Raw genomic sequence first — 13,673 nt, forward strand, 5'->3', positions numbered from 1 at the left:
ATATATATATAAAATCAGTAGAAAAAATATTTAAATCAGTAAAAATAAGTTCAGTTCAGTAAAAATAAGTTCATAAGTTCAGTTCAGTAAAAATAAGTTCAGTAAAATTCAGTTTTAATCATTAAAAATAATTTCAATTCAGTAAAAATAGTTTCAATTCAGCAAAATTAAGGTGAAGTGAACGGGGCCTTCATCTTAAAATCATATGATAATATCATAATAGGAGTAGTCCTTAGCCTTTTAATGAAACTGTTCAACTCTCTTAACTTTTATTAATATGAGACACTTACATGTGTTGTTTAAAAATATTACACTTTAACACAACTTTTATCTCGTTGTTCTCCTAACTATGATTCATCAAATTTCCGTACACAATGTACTTCACTAGATAGCCAGTCCTGCAAATATATACAAGTTGTTAGGAATATAGGAAAATATATTATTCTGATATATTTTCCATATAGATTTCATAATATTATATTTAGGATAATAATATATCTTAGTGATATTCTAAGATAGATTTATGGAAACTTATATGATAGAGTTTATATTGTGTAGGTTATTTTTTGTAGGCTATAAATAATAGCCAAGATCATCAATACAATTCAAGATATTCTCTCATAAATAATTTGTCATGGTATCAAGAGCAGGTTAAATCTTGGAACCGTTCACACAAATACTCCCCCTGCCAGTGGGTTAGAATATTAAACCCACCGGTGGGATTCATAAATTTGCTTCCGCTATGCAATAGTATTGCTCTTTGAAATTTCTATTTTTTTATTTAATCCTTTTTTTTTGGAATAACCATGTGATACGTGGGTTATTATTGGTGTATGTTATCAATATGAATGATCATATGTGATTTGGTTAGGTTGTAAAGTTTGAGTGTGCTTCCTCCATTATTGCATCTCCATGGAGATGAAGAAAAGCCACGTTTGGCGTATTATTTATTATTTAAAAAAAAATGCAAAAGACCACGGACACCAGCGAAGGGCCTGGCAAAGAAGATCACGGACACCAGCAAAGGGCCGTGGCAAAGAAGATTACGGACACCAGCAAAGGGCCGTGGCAAAGAAGACCACGGACACCAGCAAAGGGCCGTGACAAAAGACCACGGACACCAGCAAAGGGCCGTGAAAGAAGACCATGGACACCAGCAAAGGATCGTGGTAGCAAAAGTTCGTTTTTTTTTTAAAATAAAAAAAAAATTGAAGGCGACATCAACATAGTAGTGCAACTCAATCGACTTCAACAAAGTGCGACTTTCCAATCGTAACGTTCGTGTTACTGCCGTTACGATTGCGGGAGGGTGTTAGGAATATAGAAAAATATATTATTCTGATATATTTTTCATATAGATTTCATAATATTATATTTAGGATAATAATATATCTTAGTGATATTCTAAGATAGATTTATGGAAGCTTATATGATAGAGTTTATATTGTGTAGGTTATCTTTTGTAGGCTATAAATAATAGCCAAGATCATCAATACAATTCAAGCTATTCTCTCATAAATAATTTGTCAGTATTACTTAATTGTTTGATATTTAATTTAAGCGATTGTCATCTCCAAATTCAATTTCAATGCAAAAGGATTTTAAAAATTAATATTCAGTGACAGAGAATGGATGGACAAGCAAGACTTAAAAGAAGGCGTACAAAATTTGAGGGACAAAGCCAAAGAATCTGCATTTGGTAATTGATGAATTTTCCTCTCTCTTTTAATGAACTCTCTTAAACTATAGTTATTAATTTTGATCTCCATTAGTGGTCATTCACCAAAATAGTAATCCCTCCAGATGGAAAGAAGTATGCGTCTGAGAAGGCAGATGTAATTTCAAACTCCTCATCATTCACAAAAGACGGCCTAGAAGAGGTTTATAATGAAGCGAAGCATAAGGTTGAGGAAGCTTATGATTCGATGACTAAATCTGGTTTTAGTGAAGAAGCTAAGGCCAAGTATGTGGCTGCCAAAGAGAAGGCCTCAGACGTTGCAGGTGAGGTTGGTGCTAAGATGCGCCAGTGAATCCGTCTTTGTCATAGATATATAGCAATGAGGGATGATAGACAAATCTCCGAGCATGGTTGTTTAATTTGCTTCTAACAATGGCGTTATTTAGTCATTTCCAACCATTAAGGTGTTTTTTGTGTTTCCTGAAATAGTTAAGGTATTTTGGGACGAAAAAAGGTTAGAGTCCACGCTCATAAGTTTGTTTGCCTTCCCTCATAACAACCTTAAGATTACGTAGTATCTACTAGTATAAAAACTCAAATTTTGTACACTTTGCTGATCACTAATTCAGTTTGATGTTTTCGCCTAGTTCTTTTAATTGGAATAGTTTCACCATCTTAGTTGTGTTGGAATGCCTTAATCTGGAGCTTCTAATGACATAACACCAGTGTTTATTCCTTTTGGGCTCAGTTCTTAGTTTTGGCTTATTTTTTAGGCTAGTTTGTTTTGAGGAGTACGAAGTAGTTTACGCACTCCGTTATTTTTAACATAACATCATTTTGTAGTATTTTGAACTTCGTAGACATAACTAACAAATTGTTAGCTATTAGTAAATCACGTAATAATGTTTTTTGTTTATTGATTATCTTATCTTTCTTGCATTGCATCTAACAATTTATTTTTCCTAGCTGGATGAGGAGATCGAGCATTATTTTTGTATCAAAACCTTACCGTGAAGTGTCAAAATATCAAGATCTTTCTTAATTTTATCCTAATTTCTTTGATGAGACTTTCTGCCTAAAGCAGGTAATTTAAGAGGGAAATAGGTTTAATTTTCATTAAACACCCTTAATTGAAGAAAGGTCTAAGTAGTCAAAAGGTCGGCACCCACCCTATGGGAGGGACAGATAAATCAAATTAGCTAGTACAAAACCCACTATTTTACCCACCTTATAAACTTGTATAATAGGAAATCATCCTCCATTTGGAAGGGCATTGGCTCATGGGTTCGATTCTTGTCTCAAGAGGTTTAATATAGGACGTGAGTGCATTTTAGGGTCATTTAACTATATAAAAGATCGGAGTACTAATTTGACTTCATGAACAAATATTAGAACAAATATTAGAACAATTACTTCATCATTAAACTTTTTATAATCCGTACTATGTAGAATACTATTGAAATTTCGTCGAGAAACTCCAATTTTCCACCAAAAATATACAAAAATTGCATTTTAAAGGCTTAAAGCCCTAATAAACTCAAATTAAAGATACCCCTAAGTATTTTCAAAATCTCCAAAATATTCTCTACAAGACCTTTGGATTCCCAAAATTCCTTTCATGAATGCATTTTTAGTATTGTACGGCTATAAATTTGACAGCCCTCTCATGATCTAGAGCTACACGTTTAGAATATACTTGTACATATTGAAAGATTTAAAATTTACTACATGGTTCTTGAAGAGTATTGTCCGAATAAGTTTATCTCGTACAAACGCAAATAGTGTAGTTAAAATTTGATTATATGTTTTCAATATCATCTAATATTTTACTCTGTAATTAACTAGCCTATTTGAAATTATATTTACAACGAACATATTCTATGTGGTGTAACATGATTAATGTTTCGAAATTATAGGAATTTCAATTGGAGAGAAGATTAGGGTAAAATCTCAACATACCTTTGATGATTAGCAGCGTATGTCGGTCACTTAGAGAACGAAGCCAAAATGATCTATCTTTTGTCCAGCTTTTGATTCTTGATTAATGTTGATAACCATGCTTTGCCATTTTGCCAATAGTAAGGTACTCAATTACTCATAACAGTAATAGAATTTTGGGAGGAGAAATGTGCAGAAATCTGGTTGCCAAATTCACCTTAATTAACTTCCTTTGAAATATGGAAACTCAAAAATAATATAAATCCATCATCTAATGCAAAAAAATAATAAAAATTAGATAATAGGGATGGATATACTCATTTAATTACTATATTCTATAATCCTAAAAAATACACTAATCGAACTTAATTATTCACAAATAATCTATTCATTCTTCTATAAAAAAAAAATTAAAAAAAAACACTACATCCATGATATATTACTATCAAGCTTGTTTCTTTTTCATAGCTTGCTTGTTATTGTGCATCCAAACCTTGAAAACTTGCCTTTTAACACCCACTTCATGGCAAAAACGCTGCACTTGTACATCATCTTGTTTCTGCATCTTCCACCCGATTTTCTCCGCAAATTCCATCATCTTATCCTTTTGTTCTTGACTGAACTTTGTACGAAATCGCTTCTTTGATACTCCGTATTGTTCTACGAACTGCCCTCTGTAATCGAAATTCCCAGCGTTGAGGTCATCGCTTGAGGATTCAGCTGCTACTCCCCCGCCCCCGAACGCCATCATTACGGGCGCTTGGGGGTGGGAGAAGTGTTTTCCTTGCTGATAGTAAACAGCAGGAGAAGTAGTAGTATCAGAATTTGGGCGTACTGACAGAAGATTATTGTTATTTTTGTGGTATTTGCTGAATGAAATGTAACAGTTTGTTGTAGTCATAGCAGAAGGTGGCACAGCAGGTGCCACTGGTAAAATTGTTGCTGCTGTAGCAGTAGCTGTTGCTGCTGTTGTTGTCTCGCCTTCCACTTCTTGTCTGTGGAAATTGCGATGACAGTCGCAGGCTGCACACTTCAAGGCGAGGAGGGAACCCTCCTCGCCCGAAGGCATAAACTCACCACACCCATCTACCACGTGGCTCCCTAAATGAGCCGCATGATTTCTCTGACACTCCCGATAGCGGATCATCTCCGCTTTCGGGCTGTTTGAGTCCGGGCTTGGGCTCGGATCTTTGTATTTGTCTAGATGAGAGAGATCTAGGGTAGGATTTGGAGGTTTTTTAAGATTATTGTGGATGAAAGAATTGGAATGAAATGGAATCTCTTTATTTGGTTTCTTAACCTCCATTCAAAATCAAATCCAATACAAAATTGACACTTTTTAAAAAAAAAATGTGCCTAAATTATAATTTCTAAAATGAAAAGATTAAGGGTTAATCAAAATTCATACTTAGGACAAACAACAATATTAAGGGAAGATTTAATGGAGAAATCTATTTATGGAGTATATACAGTAATTGAATATGCAACATAAATAAGGATACAAAATATGATTTTGACATGGGTAGGTGCTCAATCCACTAACCCATATATGATAATATGCCCTATCTTAATGGGTTAGGAGTAGGATTTGATGGGTTGATCAATTGACACCAAAGAAGATTATTAACATGAAAATATAATTAAGAAGATGTTAATTTTCATCAAAAAAATAATGAAAGACCCCTAAAAATGTTTAAATTTAGTAAAAATAGTAAGACAAGATGTGATTGTAAGGAAGAATAATAAGGGGGTGGAGGGAGCACTAGTACAAGAAGAGGGTTTAGTACAGAACAACCGACAGTAGCATGTTCTTCTTCCCCACGGCCTGCAAAATGGTCCAATTTCCTAATTATTGCTCCCACCACTATACTATACTTTCTCCCCAAACACGAAACCAAACTCGAACCCGATCCGAATCCGGACTCTCTTTTTATTGCTCTTTTATCTGCGTGTATAGAGAGTTATAAAGGGTAATAATGTGTTGTTGCTAACAATGTTGACGACCTTATATCATATGTACCACGTACCTTTACGATTTTGGGTTGTTTATATACTTTAGGCTAAGAAAACAAACCTAAAGTCAGACATATTTGTTGATGGGACCAAGAGCTTTGCTTGCTTGCTTAGAATCTGCCTGCACCAATAAGAAAGTTTCAAAAAAAAAAAAATAATTCAAGATGGGTTAATTAATTATGGTCTAATCATGTGATTAGCTAAGCTAATAGGTATAAAATGAGGTGAGATTAGAAGAAAGAAAGAAAGAAAAAGAGGAGAAGAAAGAAAAGTGTTGATTTTTGGGGAGAAGAGGTTGGAATTAAAGGTGTGATGAAGATTGAAGAAAAAGAGGGATATTGGTTGGTCCACACACCACAAAACACAGCAAGTTTGTCAGATTTTTCTCTCTCCTCTTTCTGATGGTTCTGTATGGTGCGCCTCGACTTATTAATTGCCTGCAACTCCACTCATTTTTTGACCAAACTTTTTTTATACTCCTACTCCGTAACTTGTATGTCGATGGAGCCACAATCGGAATAGGATAGTAATGTAAACGAAATTCAATTAGTATTTTGTTAACGAGCGTTTTGCGGCGTTAGATAATTGAATATATTGCTTAAAATTGTACGGGTATTAAGTTAATAATGCATAACAAAATTACGCGTCATTCTGTATTATTAATGTTGTTTTATTATAATATTTCCACTTTTAGTTTTCTTATCTTACGCCCCAAAGGCATTCGTTAGCTTTTACCGTTTAATTACTGTATTAATTAGTCATATTTTAATGAAATTAAATCTAAGTAATATTTCGATTGGTAATTTGTTTAAGATTTTAACTACTACGTATTTAATACATATGGAGTACTTTGTATTAACTTTTACTCTCATAACTTTAATTTGTGTGTTTAGGGTTGTGAGTGTATTTATAATGATTATTAATATTATGGTTATCATGTAGTCCAAAGGAAGGAAGAGGGCAAGAGGCATGCTGTTTACTGTTGATTAATAACAAAAATGTGTGGTAATGTTAAATTGTAACACTTTTGGTTAACAGGATCAAAGATTACATGATAATAGGGTTTTTTGTTTTCCCTCTTTAGAGGTGTTTCAATTTTATCATTATTGTACAAAGTGTCATATGTAACAAAGGCCGGGTTTATATATTGGGATTTGTTTTTGTTTATTTTCGTAAATATAGAGTTATTTTCCATACATTTTTTTTTTACCGGCATAGTGTTATTAATTTTGAGAAGGAAAAGTACATGGGAAGCCGGGAAGGGGCATTTTCATTTCATACTTCCTACTATATCTTAGTATCAACTCTAAATTGTTACGGAGTAATAAATATGAACTACCACGGTGTATGTCCATAAAAGTATTGATTTCTTTTTTTTTTTTTTTATTGTTGCCTAGTTTTTTGCTATTATTTTTTGTATAAATGTTAGAAAAATAGGTAACATTATGGAAAAAAAATAAAATAATATAAAATTGGTTCTACACATACATAGAGAAGTTATATGTATCACCATGGAGAGGATTATCTCCAACCGTGCAAGTTAATTTTTTTGTCAAATACAAGCACACAATAGCAAAATAAGTGTATGTAATTTCTTGTCTTTACTTCTTATAACCCTAGTATAATATAGTATGATATTTGTGTACTAGTCTTCTAGAATTATTGAATTTAAGACTCATGAAATTTAAGTAATTTTGAAACCACTAAAAAATCTTACAAACGTGGGGAGGTACCATACCAATGTCCCTTACCTCCCATAAAGGTACACATATAATTTCTATGTCCCAAAAATGGAACAAGAGTATCACTGGTGGGCACTAGCCCCATTGATGAGTGCCCAAACCCAAATCATATTTTCAATCACATGAAAATTTTACATGTAATTTGAATTTATACATCAAAGGTTTAATTAATGTGTAACGTGTTTGAGTTAGAATTTCCTAATTTTGTTATCACAAACTATTGGGTGCAACAGTTCGTGCGGCAACCCTTTCCCCTTCAAACACATTACCTGACGAAGATGAAGAAATGCGATTTGCGATGGATAGTGGACGAAAATGACAATGGACGAAGATGACGGTGGACGAAACTACTGCAATATAATCGAAACTACTGCTTGGGTGCTGATTGATTTCGACTGCTTCACTATCGCACCACCAAATCGGCTTCTCATTCCAAATCGAAACTACGGCAATCGAATTTGTGCGATTTGCGGGGTGGTTGGCTGCGATGGTGTTAATTTGGAGGTTGTTGGCTGCGGTGGGGTGAGTTTGGAGGTGGTTGGCTGCGGTGGTGTGAGTCGTTCGAGTTGGTCTGAGTTTGGAGGTGGGTTGGTGTTTGGTGGGTGCGGTGAACGGTGGGATCGGTGGGTTGGTGGTTGGCTGCTGCGAACTGCGATGGTGTGAGTTTGGGGGTGGTGAAGAGTCAGGGAGTGCGTGAGTACTTTGGCTGATACATTTTTGTGTTGTTCGCTTATTTTTGGGTTGTTGATATTTTGGGTTGTTGGCTGATACATTATTCATTTGGAAAAAAGAGAGGAAGTGGGGGGAAAGAGGAGAGAGAAGGAAATAAAATATATTGTATGTTATTAATCATATTAGCCAACAAAGGATGTATATAAACCATTAAAATGAACATATCAGCCAATTGATGACTGATATCAGTCAACATTAGGGACATATCAGACATTAATATAAATGTATCAGCCAGCAAGAGGAATATATCAGCCAACAAGAAGTACTTATCAGCGAACAGAAGGAACATGTCAGCCAACAAAGGAAGCATATCGGCCGACAAAAGGATGAAATCAGCAAACAAAAGCAACAGGTAGGCCAACAAAATAAACATATCAGCCAACAAAATGAAACATATAAGCCAACAATTAAAATATACATATCAACCAACAAAATAAACATATAAGCCAAATGATGTCTGATATCAGCCAACAAAAGGAAAAAAAAAAAAACATATCAGCCAACAAAAGGAATATATTAGCCAACATAAAAACCATATCAGCCAACAAGTAAAATATATCAGCCAAGCCTCCCGCACCAAATTTTCACGTGGACGTCCGCACCCAATACCTTCTCTTTTGTTATACATGTAACTCTAATTTCAGCCTAGCTGGTGTCGCTTCCATGCACAACTTATGACCAATCAAAGTTCAATTCAGGCAAGAGTCATTACGATCAATAAATTAATTTAACTTATTGAAATTCATTTTAACTATCAGTGAACTTATTATAAGTTTTACTTTGTATAACATATTTAAAATTGTTTGAACTTATACAAGTTGATTAAAACTTATTTTCATTGAAAAAAATAATAAATAAGGTAAGCTAAAGACGATAGACTAAATATTTCAACTACTGTTTAGTCAAGTCTCCAACTTAATTAGAACCATAACATTAGAAGGGCCATTTTAGGACTACGGCCATGGTTTAGTTGATCCTAAATATGAACACACAAACGTATTTTTCTATAATTAAGGCTAGTCTACATTAATAAACTAAGTCAACTCCTGAACTTTCAATTCATATAGCATTGTTTGTCGTTTAACAAAGAAATTTAAGAGATAACTACCCCCAACCAACCCTCTCTTCAGTGTTCACTCCAAACCAAAATTGCTATTTCGCTCGAATTTGTATAAATCTTATTCTATTCAACTCATTTTTCAAAAATAAAAATCATTTAATGTTAGAAAATATAGTATGTTTTTCCGAATAATTTCAAACAAAAATTAGATATACGCAAAATAAGTCAAATTAAACAAATTCGTACACCAATACACCCATACCCTACTTCAGCAAATGAAATTGTTATTAGGGAACAATAATTAAGCTTAATTAAATAAACTAATAGAGTAATAGGTAAGCCCCCACCGCCCTTCTGACAGGCAATAGATTACTTATTAGCCAAAAATAGCACTTAAATTCAATGTACCTTCGCTAACTTGTTCCCTTTATTTTACCTAGATTTGTCAAATAAGGAAACATTATAATGCCATAATGGTGAAGAAATGTAGATTTAGTTTAGTTTTATATACTTATGAAATCAAAGGTATAAAACATGACTTATTTAACCCAAAAGTTGTATAGGTTACAATCTTTCAAACTTGACCGCAATTAAATTATTAATTTAATGAAAAGACTAGAAAGTGCCAATCTGAAAAGATTAAATTATTAATTTAATTATAAATTATTGTTAAATCCAACGAGCAATATTTATATATTAAATTGCATGAAAGATAATAATAGAACGTAACGATCGAATTAACGATTAAAGGGGAATCAATCAATCATTAAATAAATAAAGTATTAAATGAATTTGACGAATATCTTTTTAGGTTTGTTATGCTTTGATTATCCGACCGTACTACGCGGCCTAATCACGTCCACAAGGATTAGGACTGTTTTGTGTTAAAATAAAAAGAGATAAAGAGAAAGTAGTGGTAATTAAATTACACTATTATTGTCTATTGGTCTAAATATAATGTGGTCGACCAATGAATTTAGAAAGTGACTAAACAATGTGGTTGATCTATGACATTAGCGATTTTTTTAATGATTAAATGAAGCAATTAGGTTATGCAACTATCTTATTTGTTGGAAATGTAAATTTTCAAGAAATTGTACTATCTTCAACTTCGTATGTTCTAATCAATCACTCTTTTTCTCCACTATTGCAAAACTTTTTTCTTTATTCAAATATATGTAAGATCAAACATGGTAATTTGAGGCTTGAATATGTAGAATTTTAGGGGCCGTTTGGTTGGGGGTATTCAACAAAGGGAGAGGGAATCAACTGTCATGATTCCCTTTGTTGATGTTTGATAGGCAAATTCAATCATTCTCTTTACCCCTCCTATTACCCCATTTTCCTCTATTTTCATTCCCCACCCCCCAAGGGAATCACCCTAACCCCCAAACTCCTCTTCACCCAACTACTTTGACCAACCTTTTAACTACCTTGACCACCCTCGAAACACCAACTGCCCACCAACACCACCGCCCAACCACCACTAGAACCATCGCCTAGCCACCAACAAATTGTCGACACACTGACGCCACCACCCAGCCACCACCGAAAATACCCAAAACCACCCAGCCACCACCGAAAATACCCAAAACCACCCAGCCACCACCGCACCACACTCCCCACCACCAAAACAGCTAGCCACCCCACCGAAACCCCTCGCCTCACCCTCGCCCACCACCGAAAATCCTCGCCTTACCTTCGCCCACCACCGAATTGGATGGTGGAGTTAGGCAGGGAATATGGTTGATGCGCGTGGGAGTTGTGAGAATGGGTTGTAGTGGTTGATTTGTGATGGGTGAGGGCCGATCTGATTTCGTGGGATTTCATGGCTGCTGCTTAATCGGCATAGGGAGGGGGCCGATCTGATTTCGTGGGGTTTCGCGGCAGTTTGTAAAGAGGCGTCGCGGCGATTGCGGTAAGGGGAAGGGAAAGGGCTTGGTCGGCAGTAGGTTAGGGTACTAGTAGGCTGTGAAGCACGGACACGCCACCTAGCCGAGGTGTCCGTGTCGACACGCGTGTCCGACACCGACACGGGTGGGACACGGTGCGATACGTGTCCGACACTTCAAAATCCGTGTCCCTTTTTTTTTAAAAAAAATACGTCATGGACACAGACCGTGTCTCCCTATGACACGGCCTGTTTTATTTTGGACACGCCCTTTTGTTATTCCAGCCTAACTCCCTCAGTTTCTTTTTTCTCAAACCCTACTGCTTTCAATCTTCCTCTTCACGAGTTCATTCTACCTCAACCTTCTCAAACCCAAATCGCCGCCGACTGAAGTCGCCTGACCGTCGCCCACCGTCCACCGTCACAGCGTCAGTCGTCGCTCGTCGCAAGTCCTCAGTCATCACGAAACCTGGCCACTTTAATACTCTATTCCTTCAATCCTTTGTCGACTCGCCGTCAGCCCGTCACTCGTCGCTCGTCGCCGCCGTCCAGGCGTCACTCTCGTCGGTGCTCTCAGCCTTCTCACTTTCTCAGGTATTCCTCTCAATCTCTCATTCTCGTTTTAAATTTTTAATTTGATTTCATTCCTTCACGATTTGCTTAAATTGGCTAATTTCAGTAATTTGTATCATGGTTTTGTGGTTCAATTACTTCAATATTATGTTCTAGATTAAGGGATATGTAGTGTTTTATCTTTTTGGATAACTTTATGGTTTTCGTTTTTGTTATTTGTTTACCCCTTTTGAGTTTTGACCATTTTTGGGTTTAAAAACTTGCTTTCAGTTAGTCTAAACTTTTGTGCATTTTTGTGATTTTTGTGATCATTTAGTCTAAACTTTATGCTTGCCCTTCAACTGCTGCATTAGTGCATTGATATATATGTTGTGTATGTTAGTGCCCATTGTTTTGGAGAAATATTATGCATGTGGATACTGTATATATAAATGAAACAGTACTCTATATTTTTGATGTGGGTGGAGATGAGCATGACAACCTAGGAGAGGTTGGTATTCTAGAGATGGCCGAGCTCTCACTTGATGAACCCGAGATGGAGAATATGATTTTTGATGATGTACTTGGTGATGGTGAAGAATGAAACTATTAGTACTTTTGTTTATTTTATTTATGATTTGTAAAACTATTATTAAGACATGTATTTGGTTTGATGGTTTCTTGATATGTATGAGACTACGTTCGTACACTTTGTTTATTTACTTGTTTTAACAAAATTGTGTGTTTTGAGGCTAATTATTTAGTGTTTTATTGAATAGGTTGTCAAATTCTCGTTTTTTTGATATATTATATGCCTTGTTATATGCCGTACCCGTGTCCCCTATTTCAGGATTGTCGTTTTCCCGTGTCCGTATCGTGTCCGTGTCCGTGTCCGTGTCGGTATCCGTGCAACATAGCTAGTAGGTGGTCGCCGGCATTCAGGGGTGGTGGTAGGTGAATGGTAGATTTAAGGGGTAGTGGTGATTGACTCGTTGTAGAAGGAGGAGAGTAGTGGTGGTTGCAAATGTGATTCCATTTGTTTATGTAAAACAAACAACAATACAAAAATGAGGGATTAGTTTTCCTTTCTCCTCCTCTCCCTTTGTTGATTCCATTCCGTTTACCTTGTGCGAACCAAACGACCCCTTAGTCTTTTTGGCCATTTAGCTTTTTGGGGCAAATTAATTTATATAATTAGTTGTATTTGATCTAATAGTAAGAGTTGTATACTTGTATCTTACAATTAAAACTCAATTTGAGGGTGGGAATTCTTTATCCTTTTCCCTCACTTTCATTCTCAAGAGGCCAAGAGGCCTTACCTGTCCTATACTAACCTAATCAAACTTGGTGGAAATTTGTTGCCTACGTTACTAACACAGTCAGACTTAGTCGAAATTTGTTTATAAACTGTATGGAATATAATAGAAAAAAAAAAAAAGAGAGGTAATTTTAACACATTCACCAAATTAGTTAATACGACCTTTTCAACCTTATATGAAATGAGTCTAAATGAGAACTGTTAAAATTTTCATATCAAGAGTCGTGGAAAACAATTAGGATTAGAAGAAGTAGTTCTTACTTCTTATTAGGCGGAATTAGTTGATGAAAAATTAGGCAGAATCACAACAATTAATAATAATTTTGCATGCAATCAAACATAACATTAAATCATCAGATTGTTAAAATAGGGCCTTAACGTACTGTAGCGGAACTAAGCATAGATAGAAGCTAGCGTTAGAAAACTTTTTTTTTTTTTTTTTTTTTTGGTTGGTAAGATGAAGGGCCCTACCGGCTATCAGACCGAAAACCCCTCATAGTTCAACTCGGCCCTTGTTAGCAGATTAGACAAATTGGGCCTTGGGAGAGTGGGGGAGATGGTAAGGGAATCCCACCCCCCAAATTGTTAGAAAACGGCTTGTGTGGCTAATCGTCCTGCCCGCTAACCGAACTGTGTATGAGAATATATACCCAGTTTTCTTTTCAATCCTTTTTCATGAAGTCCAAATCATTTCAAAAACAATCAAGCAGACCTGCTCACAATTTCTTTTATTACATCAATAATAGGAG

At 35.4% G+C, this 13,673-nt stretch overlaps 1 protein-coding gene across 1 annotated transcript; it reads right to left on the reverse strand.

Annotated features, from left to right (window-relative positions):
- Positions 1-311: 311 nt before the first annotated feature.
- On the reverse strand, positions 312-6,252 carry LOC110685802 (zinc-finger homeodomain protein 6-like). The gene is made up of 2 exons (XM_021862328.1): positions 3,638-6,252; positions 312-398 (listed from the first exon to the last, which is right to left on the reverse strand). The coding sequence occupies exon 1, from the start codon at positions 4,920-4,922 to the stop codon at positions 4,062-4,064; it is 861 nt and encodes a 286-aa protein (XP_021718020.1). The 5' UTR covers positions 4,923-6,252; the 3' UTR covers positions 312-398; positions 3,638-4,061.
- Positions 6,253-13,673: the final 7,421 nt, after the last annotated feature.

This window comes from Chenopodium quinoa, unplaced genomic scaffold (genome assembly GCF_001683475.1).
Source record: "Chenopodium quinoa cultivar QQ74 unplaced genomic scaffold, ASM168347v1, whole genome shotgun sequence".
Classification (NCBI taxonomy): domain Eukaryota; kingdom Viridiplantae; phylum Streptophyta; class Magnoliopsida; order Caryophyllales; family Amaranthaceae; genus Chenopodium; species Chenopodium quinoa.